This window comes from Malurus melanocephalus, unplaced genomic scaffold (genome assembly GCF_030028575.1).
Source record: "Malurus melanocephalus ecotype Western Australia unplaced genomic scaffold, MMel_1.1 scaffold_169, whole genome shotgun sequence".
Classification (NCBI taxonomy): Eukaryota; Metazoa; Chordata; class Aves; order Passeriformes; family Maluridae; genus Malurus; species Malurus melanocephalus.
Window position 1 is genome coordinate 1,268,235 of NW_026623401.1, and position 19,423 is coordinate 1,287,657.

The 19,423-nt window shown below is 44.5% G+C and overlaps 1 protein-coding gene across 2 annotated transcripts in view; it reads left to right on the forward strand.

The window, feature by feature from the left end:
* Window positions 1–18,398, forward strand: part of DPP8 (dipeptidyl peptidase 8) — a 24,348-nt gene extending 5,950 nt beyond the window's left edge. The window contains exons 5-20 of one of the 2 annotated variants that reach the window (XM_057372318.1): window positions 8–176; window positions 1,371–1,481; window positions 1,818–1,946; window positions 3,437–3,498; window positions 4,545–4,645; window positions 5,969–6,146; window positions 7,328–7,487; window positions 8,223–8,302; window positions 8,684–8,836; window positions 9,355–9,490; window positions 10,246–10,391; window positions 10,902–11,048; window positions 11,465–11,617; window positions 12,643–12,785; window positions 13,449–13,560; window positions 14,138–18,398. In XM_057372318.1, the coding sequence (XP_057228301.1) occupies window positions 8–176; window positions 1,371–1,481; window positions 1,818–1,946; window positions 3,437–3,498; window positions 4,545–4,645; window positions 5,969–6,146; window positions 7,328–7,487; window positions 8,223–8,302; window positions 8,684–8,836; window positions 9,355–9,490; window positions 10,246–10,391; window positions 10,902–11,048; window positions 11,465–11,617; window positions 12,643–12,785; window positions 13,449–13,560; window positions 14,138–14,260 (2,103 nt within the window). In that variant the 3' untranslated portion in view covers window positions 14,261–18,398. Of the gene's footprint in view, window positions 1–7; window positions 177–1,370; window positions 1,482–1,817; window positions 1,947–3,436; window positions 3,499–4,544; window positions 4,650–5,968; window positions 6,147–7,327; window positions 7,488–8,222; window positions 8,303–8,683; window positions 8,837–9,354; window positions 9,491–10,245; window positions 10,392–10,901; window positions 11,049–11,464; window positions 11,618–12,642; window positions 12,786–13,448; window positions 13,561–14,137 lie in introns of those variants that run through there. The other variant, XM_057372319.1, reaches the window with a different exon arrangement.
* Window positions 18,399–19,423: the final 1,025 nt, after the last annotated feature.

Here is a 19,423-nt window from a genome sequence, read left to right on the forward strand (position 1 = left end):
CAAACAGCAACAGCCTTTAAGACCCATTCTAATAGAGACCAGTTGTCCAAATATCCGGATGGATCCCAAGCTTTGTCCAGCTGATCCAAATTGGATTGCGTTTATCCATTGCAATGACATCTGGATATCTAATATAGAATCCAGGGAAGAAAGGAGGCTGACGTTTGTGCACAATGGTAATGCATCCTGAATTAAATTCCTGCACCTCCTCTGCACTTGTTCTTGCTAGACTGAATTAAGCAATGGCACTAAAGGTTCTCCTGAAATGGGGGTAATGACCGCTGTTTATTCCACCTTGTTTGTCACATTCTGTAGACTTCCTGTGGTGCAGATATTGTGGGATGATTCTTTTCCCTGCACTTTGCAATCTGGCAGAATGAGTTGTTTGTTGGATACATATGGAAAGGCTCTTCTCCTGAAACACAGCACATTGCTCTTCACTGGAACAGCCTTTTTTTGTGTGGAGGAGCTGTGGGTGGAATAGAGCTGGAGGAAAGTTTCTGTCAGTGAAATCAGGCTGCAGAGACTCTTAGAAAYAATTTAGGCAGTTTCTGAATAGCACTGGGGCTTCTGCTGGCCCCTCATAGTCAATAACTTAGGTTCTCACTTCTTATCCTCTCCAACTCTGTTGTAGGCATTTATCCTGGAAGAAAGAAAATGGGAAATTGTGGATAGAACACTTCAAAAATCAATTGCATTTTGTATTTAAACTATATAATCTAAATTTTAGTCAATTGAAATTTCTGACACTTYACAATAATGCTTTAGACTATTTAAATGCTTAATATTAAAATATTATGTAAGTACAGTAAAAATAAACTGTAGCAATGACTCCTTCTCAGATGATAATTATTTATGGAGCGCTGCTAAGTTACCTCCAGGGTAACAGGAAAAATATTGAAGCCCTATGGATATGTCATCATTTTGAGATGTTATGTAAGGCTGTTACTTTTGGTTTGTACAGTGAAGGAAATACTAATGCTTTCACTTTTCTGGATGTTCATGTTTTCAGTTTCACTTGTTCAAAAAGGTTTAGAGTTTTGATTTTCTTAAAAGTTGTAGTTCAAATTCACTGAGCTCAGGTAGAGAGAACATTTTCTTTCTTTGACTAGTTGAGGGTCTGATTAGGTAGAAGTAAGAAGAGAAAATGGCTTTCCTTTCCTAAAAGAAACTGCCATGTCAGAGAGGATTAAATCCTCCCTAAATACATGAACAGAGAAAGCTGGAAGCAGAAAACAGATCTGCTGAGAAGTCAGATTTATTATCCTGTAATTGTTCCCTGGGGGTGCACTTGGGCTGTGTTTGGGATAATGCAGAACTGGTTTGGTTCTGCAGAACATCATGAACTAATTCTTTGGGTCTTTTTTTAGAACTGGCCAATGTTGAGGAGGATCCAAAATCTGCTGGCGTGGCTACTTTTGTGCTGCAGGAGGAGTTTGACAGATACACTGGCTACTGGTGGTGCCCAAAGGCACAGCCAAGTAAGTGTGGGGGTGCAGTGTGTCTGACAGGCGCTGTCCAATGCAGAGTTCTCTCCTCTTTATGCAWGATGGGAATGACCTCCTTTGGAGCTTCTGCAGCAAGGGACATGTTACAAGGGCCTTGTGAGCAGTGAGGGGAGAGACTTTCCTTCTCACAACAGAAAAAAGTGGTGGGAGTTGCAAGAGTCTCAGTGTTTTGTTTAATGAAACATGTACCACGGGTTTTGYTGGGTTTTTCTTCATCTTTCCAATCTGCTCATGCTCCTGGGAGAGTATTGATGCCTGCAATAACTGATAATTCCATTCTGTAATTTTGTAATGTGAATTCGTTTACAGCACTGGATGGGGGTAAAGTTCTTCAAATTCTTTATGAAGAAAATGATGAGTCAGAGGTGGAAATCATCCATGTCACATCACCCATGCTGGAGACAAGAAGAACAGATTCCTTCCGGTACCCCAAAACTGGTGAGACTCTGAAACGTTACACCCYTATTTCTGAAGAAACCTGTTTTATTCCATGTGCCTGACAGCAGTGATTCTCCAAGCCTAGAGCAGGGAGATGTCGGAGAGATGTTGAGTAKTCTTTGAATTGGTGTCCAGGTGGTGGACATGTGTTTGGGGAAGCTGCTCTGGRGGCTGCAGGAGTCACTGGTGACTGTGCTGATAGTGCAGCCATGTGGTTACTGAGGGCTCTGAGTGTCAGGAGTTGGCAGGAACCCTCTCTCATTGTCACTGTTTGAGCTGCTCTCTGGGATCCTGGMACACCTGAGTTGTTGAGGAGTTGATTGTCATTACAGCCCTGTGTTTCTGAGGGAACAGCTGCAGAACCACAGCCTTTTGGGGTTTTGGGAGCATTTCTCTTAAGCTGCTGGCACTGCCCTGTCAATTCAAGTTCTGGAGGACTCTGATCTCCAGGGTTGCTCTTGGACTTCGAACAGCAAACCTGTCCTGCTGCAGCTTGCCAGGAAAACTGCCTGTGGTCACATTTGCAAACAGTGGATGATCTGAAGGCTTCAGCAGTGAGGGGCTGAGGGCAGGCTTGAAGTGCAGTGCCACTGGAAGCAGGGAAGTGGGTTTTAAGCAGAGCTGCTGAGGGTCACTGGGTTCACTGTCAGGTGTGGGGCAAGTTTGAACAGTTCAACCCTTCTGAGATGTCCCTGCTGTCTCAGCAGGACACATTGCTCAGGTAATAGTGGTTTGCTCTTTTTCCTCACTCCTGAAATCTTCATTTTTTGGAGAAACATCTTCTGTTTGGCTGACCTTCTCAAGCTGCAGAATTCATCTAGATATTTTAGATTCCCCAATTCACTGGGAAAAGCCTTCTGCTTTTCCTGATCTAGAACTTGTATCAAGGAGMGAGAAAGGCTCAGTATGAGGCTGGAAAGCAAAAGGTGACACSTCGTGGTTTTTCTGATGCTTGTGAACACTCAGTTTTCTGAGAATATTTTGCCATGGCTATGTTCAGTGCAAAAAAAAACAAGCTGACCAAAGACCAAATCTCTTAAAAACAAACAATATGTRTCTTTATTATATTAATGACACTAGTGATGGCAATATATTTTTAGGTGTTTAATTTTCACAGGTCCTTTTTAGAACTGGATCACTTTCTATGTGCTACCTTGGAATAACAGCCAAACAGTGAAGCAAAGCTTGCTTTGCTATCCCAATAACTCCTGAGCATTTACTTCCACCCTATAAATGCATCCCCTGACTTGGAGAGAAGACTGTGACAGTAGTGTGGCTCTTGATCTCTGTGTGGGATTACATCCTCTAAATCTCCTCACGTTTGCAGTTTCTTTTTTCTGTGCCCAGTTTTGTGCTGTCTCTCACACATGCAGGGAGGTTATTTGATCAAAGAGCATTCTGCTGTTTGCCTTTTCCACTYCTGTATGAATAACACCACAATAATCCACAGCAAACAATTGGTGCCTGACTGCTAACATCTGTTTTTATAGGTACAGCAAATCCAAAGGTCACTTTCAAGATCTCTGAAGTGACAATCAATGCAGAAGGCAGAGTAAGTTTATGTTCTTTTTTTTTTTTTGCCAAATACTTACAATTGCTATGATTTTTTTTTTTTTTGCAAAATTCATTTTCCAGTTAGTACACAGAAACTTTCCTTGTTGTAATGGCTTCCTGGCTTCTCTGGAGGCAGTGCCCTTGGCTCGTTCCTGTGCAGATATACTCAGTGTGCAGCAGTGTTTCTCAAGGCTGTGCTTTCCTTTGCTACCACTGGTGTGTGAACTCAGCTGCAGAGCAGAGTATTATAGGTGTGAATGGTTAGACCTTATGCAAGTGATCTCTTGATTGGCTGCAGATATTGGGAAAATTGGATTGCAAATACAGTATATCACCCTACAAAAGCATGAACATATGGAAAGAGATGAACTTTGCTTTTGTCCTGGGATTTTTTAAACAGATGCAGAAATTTCCACAGCCCARTCCAGGATCTTTGGACAGATGGCAAATTGATCTTATCAAACAGATACATTAGCAGCCATAAATTATTGGAATTCTCCCAAATCTTGAGCTACTTCAGCCATCAGCAGTCACCTGCTGGGATAGTGATGCTGGTGTCAGCCAGCAAAGGCAGGGAAAGCCTTCAGGGCCCTTTGGGTACCACTGGGACTTGTTCCCAGTGTCAGCAGGGACAGACTGCAGCACTGTATATCATGAATTAGAGCCACATTGATAGCTGGATGTCATGCAGGACGTTCAGCACCTATCCATGAAAACCCTATAAAACAGTTTGGTACAAATCACCTCCCCTTTACAGAGGGGAACTGCGAGTTCCAAGTGAGTTGTCCAAGATGAATGCTGGGTTTGTGACYAGCATCCTGCTTTCTCTGGTCCCAGCCCTGGCTGCACTGGCAGTGTGCAGTTCTCCTGCTGTGCTGGGGTCTGGCTACAGACAGGATTCAATCCCCTATGTTTCAAAGGCTGAACAATCTAAAYTGCATGAGCTGCACAGAAAAAGCCTTCTGTGTCCAGACTCTCATCGTGCATGAAAGACTGGTTGTGGGGGTTCATCTCAGTGTCACTGAATTGCTGCTTTGTCAACAGATTGCAGATGTTGTGGATAAAGAGCTAGTTCAGCCCTTCGAGATCCTCTTTGAAGGAGTAGAGTACATTGCTAGAGCTGGGTGGACGCCAGAAGGAAAATAGTGCGTATGTTAATCCTGTCTCTGCTCAGAGGGTTTGGGGTGATACAGTCAGAAGCAGATTGTAGTGGTCTCTGTCTTCTTCCAGCTTAAGCCTGCTTTCACTTTCACATTGCTACCAACTTGTTTGTGCAAAGGGGACCATTTTTCCAAAAGCCAAACCAGAGCCCTCCTTGTGTCTTTCTCTGCTCCCTGRCCCTACTGCTTTGGGTTTGGGCACTCGCAGCCTTTGATGTGTGTGTCCTCTCAGCATCCCTGTGAGAGAGAGTGCAGTGCTATTATCCCCATTTTACAGATGGGGAACTGAAGCCCAGAGAGGTTAAGTGCCTTGCCATGGTCACGCAGGAAGTCTGTGGCTGAGGAGAGAAATGAGCCCAGGTCCCCCAGGCCCTAGGCTAGCGCCCTAACCACTGGACCATCCTTGCTGACCAGACTTACTGATCAGAAAACCTGCTGTAAGTGCTACTTACATTTGCATGTCATTTTAACCCTGTAGATGATGTAGTACAGTGTTTCTAACTCACCAGAAGCTTCTCCGAAAGGATATTTCACTGAAAGGGTTGTCCAGCCCTGGCACAGGCTRTCCTGGGCAGTGGTGGAATCACCATCCCTGGAGGGTCTTAAAAGCTKTGTAGATGTGGCACTTGGGGACATGGTTAGTGGTGGGTTTGGCAGTGCTGGAGGAAACTGCCAAACTTGGTTGGACTTGATGATCTTAAGGGCCTTTTCCAACTTAAATGATTCCATGRTTTACCAGAATTGCACTTCTCCAGTTTTTGAAGATGGTTTTCACCTGTGTAATTTCACTCTCATCCAAATGTTGAAGAAATCCAGGGACGCATTTGCTACATTATCCTGGTTTTTGCTGGATTATTGTTAGAGCTACATGTAAAGCCATCAGAATATGGCGGGGTCTGCTGCCAGTCCCTTTGGGTGCCAGCGTTATTCTCTGCCAGGTGTAGATCTAACAACAGTATTTTCACAAGCATCCTGAAATTTCAAATCAATTTTTTCTGTTTCATTATTCCCTCTGATTTTTCTCTCCTCTTTCTCCCTTGAAGCACAATACAAATCGGGGAGAACAGAATGAGTTAAACTTTTGAACTTGCAGTGCTTATGCAATATTWAAATGAAGCAAAATAGGTTCTTGTGTTGTAGAAGAAATTTGTTTATGTGGGTGAAATTTTGCACGTGACTTAATCTGCAATTGAATTTTTCTTGACTCCCTCAAAATGCCTAGTGCTACTGAGTGTCTGCTGAGATTTTCAGACCTGTGTCATACCCATGGTTGCATGTTATTTTCTCTAATATCTGTGTCCTCAACAGCATCTGGTCCATCTTGCTGGATCGCTCCCAAACTCGGCTTCAGATAGTCCTGATCCCTCCTGCATTATTCATCCCCATAGAAGATGATGCAATGGAAAGGCAGAAACTTATTGATGCTGTACCAGATTCTGTTGCACCTTTCATTATTTATGARGAAACGACGGACATCTGGATAAATGTAAGAATTTGAATTTCAGCCTTTTCTGACAGCTTGTAGCTCTCGAGCAGTGTTGGTGTTACTATGCTGCCAAGGAGAGTGATCCCATCGTGAAAGTTCTGTGCATACTTGGTGCTTCCTGCTGTAGAAGATGGGATGTAGAGAACAGATTTGGGATGTGAAAACAGAGTTGCTTTGCTTGAGTATATGCAGTGCTCAGAGTCAGGAGTGGAGCCCCGTGTTCTGGTGTTCCCAGGCAACCCTTTGACCACCACCAGTGCTACCTGGTGAAATACTCTCCAGCCAACAAAGATCTGTCAAGATGGCAYTGGGTTAACAAGTCCTGAGAGTCAGCTAACAGGCATTGAACCCCTCCTGAACTACATCTAGTCTGGTGAAACAGATTAAGAGTGTGATGTTCTGGGAGGTGAACGGTAGGGCCTGTGCTGACAGCAGTCATGGGTGTGCCTGGTCACTGCTGCAAACTGTGCCTCTCCTCACACTGCTGCAAATAGAGATCCATGTCTCTACAGTGACATCCTATTGGAGATGTGCCTGAGAGCATCAATCACTTGGCTGGCATGTGGTTGGATCTTTCAGCAGACAGCATTTGCACAAAGCCCTCCAGTGAATGGTCCCTGTACAGCGAGTGCTCTCTGTGATATCACATTTTCTCCTTAGTAAGTGCTTGGTTTCAGRATGGTGCAGTGAGTTTTCCTTTCTCCATTATTTTTACTGTCTAAAGTGGTTTTTGACTGGCAGCTCATACTGTGAAGATAAATGCTCCYAAGTCCCTCCAGAGATTGTCCCTTGAAGCAAGAGCTGACATGTTGATGAGTGGGAGATGATGTCAGCTCATCCTTTAAATAAGCCTTCACTTGCAGGCAGYGCAGGACAGAGGTCTGCAGATCTGGACCTACCTTTGTGTCTAAACTAGAAGGGCAGATGCAGAAAAAGTAGAATAGTTTGGTGACCAGGATGTCGAGTTAGACTGGCATAAAGCTGGAGCTGTGTGAATGTGGCACTGGCTGTGGACCCTCCCTGGCTCCAAGTGTAGCTGGTTCTCCCAGTAAGGGACAGTGCTGCACCCAGTTATAGCCTGGACTGTGTGGTCTGTGTTGAACAGCAAGAGGAACGTATTGTGTGTGACTGCAGTGCCAGAGTCATGCTGATAACAATAATCCACTGCTCTGTCTCTGCAGATCCATGATATCTTCCATGTCTTCCCTCAAACCCAGGAAGATGAAATAGAGTTCATTTTTGCCTCTGAGTGCAAAACAGGATTCCGGCACCTGTACAAAGTCACCTCGGTTCTGAAGGAGAGCAAGTACAAACGGTCCTGTGGAGGCCTCCCTGCTCCGAGTAAGGGGAATTATTCTTGTGCTTTAATTGGGCATTTGTTGCTGACCAGTGAGGAAATAAATGTCCTTCCAGCTGGCAGGAATTACTGTCTTGTTGGAAACTTCTGCTGTTGTCCAGGAAAGCACTTTAGTGTACAGTCATTCCTCTGGAAATTGCACAGGGGTTATTTTGTTTTCAGCATGCCTTAATTTTAACTCCCATCCTTCCTTATGGACTAGAGGGAAAAGTTTCCAAAAACCAGATGGGAAAGACGTTCCCTGTGATACTGTGAGACATAGTTGGCTTTTCCTCTTCGCTGCTGAAACTTGGTCTTGCTCAGATGCAGGAAATTATTGTGTGCAAAGCTCCTAGAGGGGGTTTTTTCCACAGCATGTGTTCTTAAATTCACAACTTTATGCTGGCTGAAGGCACCCTCCCAAACTCTGTATGGACAAGAAATTCACTTGGTTTTACTAGAGGTCCTAGTTTTATGCARCTGTTTTGGGTCTTTTTTCCACATGATATCTTGGGCTGATTAGATTTCTCTGAATTCATCTGAGTTCTTTTTCTTGCTAAATCTCCCTCATTCTAAGGGTAATGAAATCATCTTATAAAAGCAGAGTTCTTTCAAAATTCTCCAGTTTTGTCACCTCATATTTCTTTTGCCTGCCTATTGTTCAGTGTAAAACCTTTATTTCTATGCAAGTGACAAAATGTTTTTAGAAATAATAATCTCTGTATGTTGGCTATTTGCAGGTGATTTCAAGTGCCTCATCAAAGAGGAGATAGCAATTACCAGTGGGGAATGGGAAGTGCTTGGCAGACATGGATCCAATGTAAGTCTTGTTCTTGCTTTATGGATATCCTACCACACACACTGCAGGGAGAAGGTGCCATGGAGGCATTGGCATCAATCTATTAATACAGTCTGGCTTAAGCTAAAATACACAGTATTTCTGTTCTGTTTAACTGGTGAGCTTGCACACGGAGGGAAGGAATGGTCCCCAAACTGCTGCTCTTCCAGCTCTGAGCTGGATGAATTCTTTGATCATTTGAATCAAACTGTCAGAGTTGTGGGTAGTAAGATTGGTTGGCTTATGCCTTGCAGATTGCTGGGCTGCAACAATGATGGAAGTGGGGCAGGAGGGATGTGGGGGAGACTTTGATGTGGTAGAACTGGATATTGAAGGATATGCTGTTTGTTTTGTTCCTGACAGATYTATGTGGATGAAGCCAAAAAACTGGTGTACTTTCAAGGCACAAAAGACTCACCTCTGGAGCATCACTTGTAYGTTGTTAACTACGAGAACCCCGGGGAAGTGAAGCGTCTGACAGAGCGTGGTTACTCACACGCCTGCTGTGTCAGCCAGGTACCTGCCTTAGGCCAGGCTTATCCTGTCATTCAGCAGACAGGGCAGTATTTATATATAACAAAAGCAGATTTTAGGCTGTGTTGTGCCTTCCTGTGTCTTGTACAGTCAGTGTGCAAAACCACCCTGGAAACCAGACTTGACCTCCTAGTTCCGTTGCTCTCCAGCTCACTTCAGGCAAAAGGAGCCAGGATGAATTGTTTCAAACTCTTTGAGCCTGACTCTGTGCCTGCAGTGGACTAGAAAGCAATCACCAGAGGGGAGSAGCCTGGGCAGCATTGGGTCGAGTTCCAGGAATCCAGCTGGGAATTTGTGACCCAGAAGAAAGTGTGTGGCCAGCTCCTCATACCACTTTTGGGTTTGRAGTATTAAGGACTGTAGTCAGAGTCAAAAGTGCTCAGATTTTTGGTTTAATTTGGTCCGTAAGCATCTTCTGAAAGATCTAAATGCAAAAAGAAATGATGACTTGCTTGTGAATCTGCACCAAGGAGTTCAAGGCATGTTCTTTTTCTCCCCAGGACTGTGACATGTTCATCAGCAAGTACAGTAATCAGAAGAACCCCCACTGTGTCTCACTATACAGGCTGACGGGATCAGAAGATGATGCAGCTCACAGGACTAAGGAATTCTGGGCTACCATTTTAGATTCAGCAGGTAATGGCATGGATGAGGAGCAGGAAAAGGACAAGCAGGATCACAGGACGAAAGATATCCCAGCATATGCTTGCTTCAGATTTGTTGTTGTGGCTGACCAGATTTGTGTCTGAAACTCAGGCTTGTGTGAGGAGGTCTGTGAAGTACAGGAGGGACATTTTCAGCTCAGCAACAAATGGATAAAAACAGACCATGAAGGAATTTAGAGTGGAAATTACCAAGCTACTTCTTCCAGTTTTAGCTCAGGAGGGATTTAAGTGCACTCACTTGCTCTGTGTGATGTGCCTGCTGAAGAGTGTGTTCCTGGGGAGGGAGGTGCACTTCTTAAATAGTGTGTGCTGCTGCCTACTCGTGTCTTTGTGAGACAGCTCTAGGGCTATAATCTTATATTTGATTTCTGTTCCCTTTCATTTCTCCTTWCCTGAGACATACTCCATGTTCTGTGCTTTCTGTGTGTTAATGTAGGGAGTCCTAAGTGGGCTTAGGTAGGGGTGGGCCATCTGTAATGGCTGTGTCAGGGAAGAACAGTTGCTGTGTTCACATGAGAGCAGGGATGGGAATGTGATAGGGCTCAGGAAGCTCTCCTTGGGCTGGGGCATTCCCAGTCTCTGGCTGGACCCAGCCACATCCACTGGGAAGCGAAGGAGAGCTCCCCTGGGATTGCAGTGAGACTGGTGACAGGGCAGTGGTGAAGCAGGGCTGTGTTACTCATCCTTTCCCTTTTAAACCAGGCTCTCTGTTCCCTCCCATGGTAGGTCCTCTTCCCGATTACATTCCCCCTGAAGTGTTCTCCTTCGAGAGCTCCACGGGGTTCACGCTGTATGGAATGATGTACAAACCCCACAACCTGCARCCTGGGAAGAAATACCCCACGGTGCTTTTCATCTATGGAGGCCCTCAGGTGAGTTGGTGAGCAGTGGGGTGGGCTGGCTGGGATCACTCCACTGCTCTCCTCCATGAACAGTTCCTGCACTGTGCTGAGAGCAGGGGTGGCATTTTGCCTGTTTGGTGAGTAGGTGCTTGGCCAAAGGTGATRTAAGGATTCATGATTCCCAGGTCATGGATCCAGGCACTGCCACTTAGATGGTAGGAGTAGCAAAGCTGGAACTATAAGAAAAGGGAATCAGGTAGTCCTTGTTCCCAGTTCTGTCTCCTCCTCCTCTCCAGTTGCCTCATTGGACCTCAGTTCAGCTCTTCATACCCATGACACAAAATGGTTTGTTTTAATGGAGGAAGGGTTTATTTCGTGGCAGGGAGAGGGAATCCTGCAGCAGGGAGTAGGGAAAACTTCACATTATAAAATTGTGTAAAGTATTTAAAGGGAGGTAAATATAAACGAAATCCAAAATTGGATTGATTAAGAGGTGACCTTTTAATACTGATGCTAAGTTCTGCTGCTCTTGTATTCCAGGTGCAGCTGGTGAACAACCGGTTTAAAGGAATCAAGTACTTCCGACTGAACACTTTGGCCTCTTTGGGCTACGTTGTCGTTGTCATTGACAACAGGGGCTCCTGCCACCGAGGGCTGAAGTTTGAAGGAGCATTTAAATACAAAATGGTAAGTGGACTGTGAGWCTGGCTCTGTTCTCAGCCAGATGGRTTGGAGTCCCAGTGTTACCAGCACTGAAGCACTGGTTTGGCACAGGTGCCCARCACAGAATGACACTCCCTGGGTTTGGGGACAAGGAAGTGTGTATAGGTGAGATTAGAAGGAGGACAGATGTGTGCTATGGGAAAGATAAAATGTCGTGGTTCGAGGTTGTGAAGCAGCTGCAGGCTGGCACGGGATAGTTCATAAGGAGGCTGTGGCTCCCCACAGGTACAATTTGCAGCTCACATGAAGCAGGACAGTTGYGTTCTGACCATGGATCACTCTTGAGCACCAAAGCTGTGAAGGTGCTTACCTTGGGCAATCCTGAGAATGAAACTTTCGTCTGTAACTAACAGAACTTACCTTTGTCTCTGCCCTCCCAGGGACAGATAGAAATTGATGACCAGGTGGAAGGGCTGCAATATTTGGCATCACAGTATGACTTCATCGACTTGGAGCGTGTCGGCATTCATGGCTGGTCCTACGGAGGCTACCTCTCCCTAATGGCTTTAACACAGAGGTCAGATATCTTCAGGGTATGTTCATGCATTGAGTACTTACTGTGGTGGTGCAGACACAATTTTTCTATTTGGGTGACTTAAGAATGAAGTTGCTTTCCTAGCAACTGTTGGACTGTTGAGCTTGCAATGACTTTGCTCGTGTAGCCCTACCTGTCTCAGGTCTCCTGTGCTGGTAGTGCCAGCTGCTGCCCACTTTGTGCCAGCTGAGCTCTTTATATTGTGAACCAGGTGAGGGAAATGATCCTAGTGAAAAACAACACCTCCATCTCATCCTCCCTSTTTTCGGCCCTGAGAGAGTAGTTCCTTTGCAGACTGATCTATTCCCAGATCAAATTGCCCATGCTGCTGCATAGCAGTGTGTTCTGAAGCAGTCAGGAGGGCAACCTGGGGATGGGGAGAGGTACTGGAAAGAGGTTCTCATGTTTGCCAGACTTTAGACCACTGTAATAAAAAGCCAGACTGCCTTTAGGCATTTCTCAAGGGCAGAGATGTGGGAAGAGCTGGTTATTGCCCTTGTGTGTTTTGTTYCTTGTGGCTACTCTTACTTTAAGTCCAACCTTAATATATGGGAGGTTTAATAATATTTGTCTCAGTCCTTAACAATTGTTGTATTTTTACTTTTAGAAAMACCTGCCATGCAAAGGGGTTTTGGGTGGTTTTGTGGTTGTTTTTTTGTCTTATGGGTCATTTTTTCCACAAGCCTCTCTGCAAGCTGGTAGTAGCTAGTCCTAGGGAGCTGTCATTGCCWGTTTCTGTTAGACATGCAAATAGACCCAAACCCACAAACCCCCACAGAATGCACTTCCCTCAGCAGCCCTTGCAGGTGATACGTTTAGATTTGCTTCCAATTTACCTATGGGATTTTCCTGATTTCCAGCACATGCGGGTTATAGGTGAGCTGTGCCGTGTGTGAGCTGGGATAGGGACAGCGAGGATTGCTTTGCTTGTTCCACAATTGCAGTGGGATGAAGCTGTGGGAGGGAGGGAYGTGCCCTGGTCAGGGATCAGTGTTGTCATTCCCCTCTCCATGGCACTGGCAGGTGGCCATAGCCGGAGCTCCCGTCACGCTGTGGATTTTCTAYGACACGGGATACACGGAGCGCTACATGGGCCACCCAGAGCACAACGAGCAGGGCTACTACCTGGGATCTGTGGCCATGCAGGCTGAGAAGTTTCCTTCTGAGTAAGTTTGCTTCTGGCTCTTGTCTTCTATTTTTCCTACCAGGAAAAGTCAAGCCCCATAGACATGTTTTTATCTCTGTGTTCTTGGTATTCGTGGAGTCAAAAATGATTGCTTTAAATAATAATTAAAAAAACCCCAATACCCAATCCTAATAAACATAATACTCAAATGAACATTTGCATAATTACAGACCRTTTTATGTAATGCCTTTTATAGTAGCTGTAATTAAAGACTAKCTTTTATAACTAAAGAAATAAACGTATCTTCAATTTGATTAGCACTTTAAAGCCACATTAAACTAAATAAAAATTAGTTGATTGGGATGTTTTTGTATGTTCAGCACAGCAGAGCAAGCTGGCCTCATGGGCCCTCTTGCTAAAGAGCTGACAATCAGCAAGGTTTAAGGCCTTGTATTGTCCAAGCTAGGAAGCATGAGTAAGATATACAGATAAAAGGTCTGACTGTAATATGCATGTGCAGGAAGAACTTCTTGAGAGGAAGGAATAGGTTTGGRAAGTGTGTCTATCCAGAGCAGTTTACAACTGTGAAATTTCTGCTTTCAATGCAATTATTTTTTACTGAGGAGTGTTTCTGTAGAGATGTGTGTGGACTGTGAAATGAGTAGGATGCTGTCTGGAACTGTTYGTCTCTTGCTTTTCCCAGACCAAACCGTTTGCTGCTGCTACACGGATTCTTGGATGAGAATGTTCACTTTGCACACACCAGTATTTTGCTCAGCTTTTTGGTGAGAGCTGGGAAACCCTATGACCTACAGGTAAGGCCAGAGCTAGAGTGTACAGGTAACGTGTCTGTCTTGGAGGAGTCCAGAATTGGAACTTGTACCATGGCTGTGCTGGACAGCTTGGAATTTTAGAAAAAAAAATGTAGCATTTGAGCCAAGCATTTTTTTAAATTTAAGATGTTTATGAATTAACAAAAATTAAAATTGGGCAAATAAGCAGTCAAGGCCGTTCCTGAGGAGGTCTGCAGCTGGAAGGCAGTGCAGCAGCCTTCATGCAGCGTAGAACAGGGYTCTGCATTTAATTAAACCCTGCTGGCTCGTGCAGGTGGAGCCCAGGGTTCCCACACCACCCTGCAGACCTGRGAATGTGCTGATTTACATCATGGCTCTGGCCAGGAGCTGCCTCTGTTCAGCTGGGCTGATCCCCTCCAGAACAGCTGCTCACACTGGATTCTCCTGGGTTCAAGCAGTGGAGGATGAGGTGTGTTAGTTCAGGTGCAGACTTAGTACAGGGACATTCCATGGACATTCTGAATGTCGTTCTGGGACTGGTTTAAATCTTAGCACCTGCAACTCTTGTGGATATTTATGACTTCATTTTACATTTCAGATCTACCCTCAGGAGAGACACAGCATCAGGGTCCCTGAGTCGGGGGAGCACTACGAACTGCACCTGCTGTATTACCTGCAGGAGAACCTGGGCTCTCGCATTGCTGCCATGAAGGCCATGTGACTGACCTCAGAAYTCTGCTCCACAGCTGCTCTCCGGACAGGGAGGTGTAGGAAACTAGAGAAAATAGGATGGAACATTGCTTTCTGGTGCCTGCCACATGTACACACACGTACACACCCTCACAGACACTTTTTTTAAAGTAAATTTGGTGCCATACAGGAAATTAAAGTACAGTGATCTAATAATTTTAAAGTTTAAGCTATAAATAAAATCCAATGTCTGTGGTATAATACAGTACCATGGGTGTTCTCTTGGGGGACGAGCTGAAACTGAAAATAACGTACTTCTACAGCACCAGATCTTCACTTTTTAAAAGGATTATGGCATAATTGATGTATTTTTACAGTGTGTTCCTTGGTATCTTATTACATAATACTGGATGATTTACTCACTACACAGCAAGTTTACCTGAATGGTTACAACTTTTATTAATTTTAAATGCTATCATATAGCTTTTATGCTTCATGAAAGGGATGTGTCTCACTCCTTAGAAGCTGGTCACAAGTTGGACACATCCCCTGTCTAGATGTTAATTGTTTTTTAAGAAGAAAGACTTCTGAGCTGCTTCTTGATATATTTATAGTTTGGATTCAGATCAGTTGATGCCAGGTTCTTTGATTCCTTCTCCCCTAGGATAAGTCATTCTCTTTTCTTCCAGCAGCTTGAGAACCTATCCTGATTGTACTTGATTTCAGTGGGGAAGTGAATTGATACTTTACTGTGATATGGGCATAACAATCTTTTATTCTGAGGTGCAAACTAACAAGTTAAAAAGCTGAAACTGTAAATTTTCAAACAAGCTTCAAAGTGCATCCTGCTGAGATTTTTTCCTGATGTTCACTCTGGAGCTGGATTTGCAATACTCCTTCCTTACCCTCACATCAGCATGCTGTAGGCATATGCATCCTGTTAGGATTTAGAAATTCAATACTCGAATTCCAAGGTCTGCAGAGGATGTGTGGGGTGACCTTACATATGAGGCAATAGGAACTGTTCTGTTGAATTTCCTCATGTATGAGGGGCTGTTTCTCAGRCTTGTGCCCTGTTGAGTCCCCTATTCCTGGGTCCTTTCTAGCACTGTTGTGCATGATGATGATGATGAAGATGATGCTGTCTTTGAGAACCCCCTTCTGTAAAGCTTCAGGTAACCTGCAAGGAATTGCAGTCTCGGTTGTGTTTTTGCTACTGAGGTTTTAACTAAGCAGCAGGCTTGGCTGAAAAGCGTAAGTGTGTGAAGGCACTTTTAACTGACAACAGGTAAAATTTAGGATAGAAATCCATAGAAAATTATTCTCTTTAATGCAGAAAATTCTCTCCTTGGGACTTGCCTCTGAGACTCCAATGAAGTTTTCTTGGTTTWCTTAGAAACCTAAGAACTTCCTTTTCTTTCTGTTTTGGTGCTAGAGAGAAGCAAAGCATGATTTTCTTTTCATCTGCTGGAAATCTGGAATGAATCACTCTCAGTGTTTACGCTTTTAGAACTCCACRTGTTGTAACCTTGTACTTTCCTTGGTTTTGTACTGTTCAGCTTGATCCCAAAACTCTGGGATTTAACAGACTGGTTGTATCAGATCAAACCGCATCATTTTTCAGTTAAACCGCTGGGCATGTGCACCAAAGCGAGGGGAGCTGAGGCAGTTACACGGTTGTAAAAGCCGTGTGTGAGAACAGGATCTGGTTTTTGGGCTTCACAAAGGAGCCAAAGCCAACAGGCGAGCAGGGAGTGTTTCCTCCAGTGGAGAGCCTTGGTTTGGGCTGTTTGCTGGTTTTCAGATCTCAGCGATTACAAGTGGATCAGTTAAATCGCCATTAGCAGGTCAATAACGGGTTGATTTTGGGAAGGGTGTGGCAGAGAAGGAGCCCAGCTTTCCAGGAATGTCTTTTCTTAGTGGTTGATTGTGGCTGAAGCAAAGGCAGCATCCCTGGGGAGTGTGTTACAGTGAGCACTTGAGAGGAGCACACTTGCAACACMACAGTGGATAGAGACAAAAATAAGCTGTTCCTCTGGAATTCCATTGTGTTCCCAACGTGTTTATGCTGTATTATATATACATATATCTATATCTGTTCATATATACATATATGTATAAAATTACCCATGGATAGTATTCACTTTTTYCAAGGTTGTTTATATTTTGTTCAATATTAAATTAATTTGCTTTTTTTGGGGTGTTTTTGTTCTTTTTCTAGAGGTGATTACCCTTGAATGTTAATGTGTATGATTTCTAAGATGAAATTGATCCTTTTGTTTAAAAAACAKAACAAAAATGGCCTTCATCAAACAGTGTTTTTTTGGGGAACTGAAGAGCTAAATGTTACATGAGTAAACCAGACTAGGTTTGGATTTGAGGTAGGATGTGATTATAAGTGCTGACATATAATTTTTAATAATGCATCCTTCCAATGTTTTAAATATATACATGAAAAAGCTATTAAAGTACTACATACTGTAACTRCTCTGTTTTGCAACATAAATTATGGATTTTTTCTTTCCTACCATTTTTTTTTTCTTTTTACTGTAGTTAAGCACTTTAAGACCCCATGCTCTCTTATCCTGTGGAAGTGCTGGAAGGATTTATCACCAGAGTTTTGTAGTTCTTGGAAAAGAGATGCCTTAGATGAAGTCTGATTCCAACTAAATTCCCAGTGAAGAAAGTCAAAACCACGTTGTGATCRAGGCTGAGAGGTAGGAAGGTGTCAGTGCTGAGGGACTTTGCATCCTTATTTTCAGGGAGGAGTAGTCCTGTACAGTGAAGTGTTGGTCTGGCCAAGGACCAGGATGAGGCTGTGCCTTTCAGTCCTGGAGATGGCAATGTCACTCGAGGAAGTTTCCAGCCTTTTGATATTTGGGATTGTACTTTGTCACTTGCTGCATGTTAAGAGATCTCCTGGTTAATGTGAGTTTTAAGCAGAGCTAGTGAGATCCTGGGGATCACATGCAAGGAAGGTTGTGGAGCAAAAAGGTGTGAGGAGGAGCCTATGCTGTGGCTCCCAAACCAGAGGTTGGTATGTCCCTGTGGAGGCTCCTCTGCCTTCCAGGAGTGTCTGCCCAGCAGGAGCCCTGCTCTGAGCAGGAGCAGGACTGAGCCATCCTTGTGTGGTGGATATTTAGTTGCACAGGTGTCTTTGAGATGAATGTTTTCATATGYTTAAGAATATATATGAAATATGGGGATCTGAGTGCTGAGATAGTGAAGTTATTGAGTGTTGGTGCCGGCAGTTTCCTCTCTTTTGAGGTGGTTGGGATTGGTTGTGCTTATTTCTGGTGAAAGCACGTTCTTTCACCCCRTTTTAGTGCAGCTTCCAGTGATGCCTCATGGGTGTGGGATGTGTAAAGCTGTTGGGTTTCACCCCCACCTCCCTTTGTTCTCAATGATGTCTTTATTCAGAACACAGTAAAATTAGTATCTACCCACAACTGCCTAATTTTTACAAACTCAATAGAAAAATGAGCTCAAAGCACGAAGCAAAGCTTTGAAAATAAGTAACTTCTTTATATTAGAATGGAAAATGCATTCCCTGCTTACTAGTGGCATTTGGAAATAGGCTATGGAAAAACTTTCCAAGTGGGATGGTGTAGTAATGCTTTAACCCTGGAGCACCTAYGTCTGAACCTGGGTAGGAGATATGGAGAATTCTCATACTCTTGAGTTCCAGCCCATATTCCTTGCCAGGAGAACTGGGTTGTGCTCTGCTGTGTGTGTCTGTTTGTCCGGCCGTTCTGCTGCTGCTGGGACACCCAGCCCCTGCCGAGGCAATAATGGAGTGGAAATCAGCAAAACATCGGCCAGGTGAGGCCCCTTTCCTTGGCCTGCCGGTTTGCTTGAGTGCCAGAACCCTGCAGAGACTTTCTGTGTGTCCCTTTGGAAGGGGAAGAGAGCTCTTCGTGCGGTTTGGACTTGGCTGTTCTGCGCAGCAGAAGTTCAGGTGTTTAATTTGAGAACATGAAGTGCCTGCTGTTTGCGTTAACAAAATTGCATGTCTCACTCCAGTGGGTTTATTGGGCTCCTTCCCTCCCCCCTCCCGAGCTCCATGGCTTTTAATCATGTAAAGTGGAGACATTAGTTTTGCTGCGTTTTATTACAAAACCTTTGTTGCAATAAAGATGCTGCTAAATAAATTGAATTAAATGTTGGGTTTTTTTCCACCCTATTTTCAACTGTCTCTCTCCTTGATTTAGGAGAGCTTGTTGTGTAATTAAATCTCTGCCCTCGTAGCTCTGTGGAAAGCAGCAGTGATGTGTGTTTGATGCACGTCGGGTGTTCCGCAAAAGCATCTGCCATGTTTCCTGTCCCTTGTGGCTTGGGAGATGGATACCATCGGGAGRATCAGGCATTTCCTTGGCACAGCGTCCTGAGTGTTTCCATGTGAATGCTGTTAGCAGCCCTCGGCAGCCACCAGCCGGAGCTGTCGCACCAGGGACTGCAGGATGCAGCCTGTGACGAGTGCCACGGGCAAGGAGGTGGCCCTGGTTCCCCGATGGAGGGACCTGTGTGTGGAACAGGCAGTGCAAGAGAAGAGGTGTCCCTTCATGGCATCACCTCGTGCTCAGCTTCCTGTTTRTTTCTCTGAGCAGAATGGGCTTTGCAGCACCCCACTTCATGTAGTGCTATCCCAGAAAGTCTCAGGGGAGCTCAAGGCAGATACAATTCATGGTTTTACTCATTCCTGATTTTTCACCTACAGAGAAACACCCCCTGTTTAGGATGAGGGGGAGCACTGGCCTGTGCTCTGCCCCATTCCTACACAAGGTTCTCAGTTTGCAATCCTTAGTGTGCCCCCAGGGAAGCTTCTGAGACCCAAGAGAGGAGTGAAGATTTAGCAAAGTCCTTTTAGGGCTAAAGTCATGGCATATTTTTAGTGTTTGAAGTCACAGTGCTGGTCTGGGACAGGATAACAGGAAAATCTTTCCTGGAAGAACTTATGACCTGGGCAYAATTAACCCTCTCTTCATCTTACAGAATTAATGACAAAACTACGAATGGCAGCTGGGATTAAAGGCCTGTGTTTTCCTCCCCAGCATCAAGTCTTTTCTCAGGGTAATAATTTTCCAGACTGCTCCTGTCAACAGACCTGTGGAGAATCAGTGCTGGTTCATTCAAGCTCCTCAGCACAGGCATGCAACACTGCCAGGCTGGCCCTACAGGGCTGYACATTTCCCAG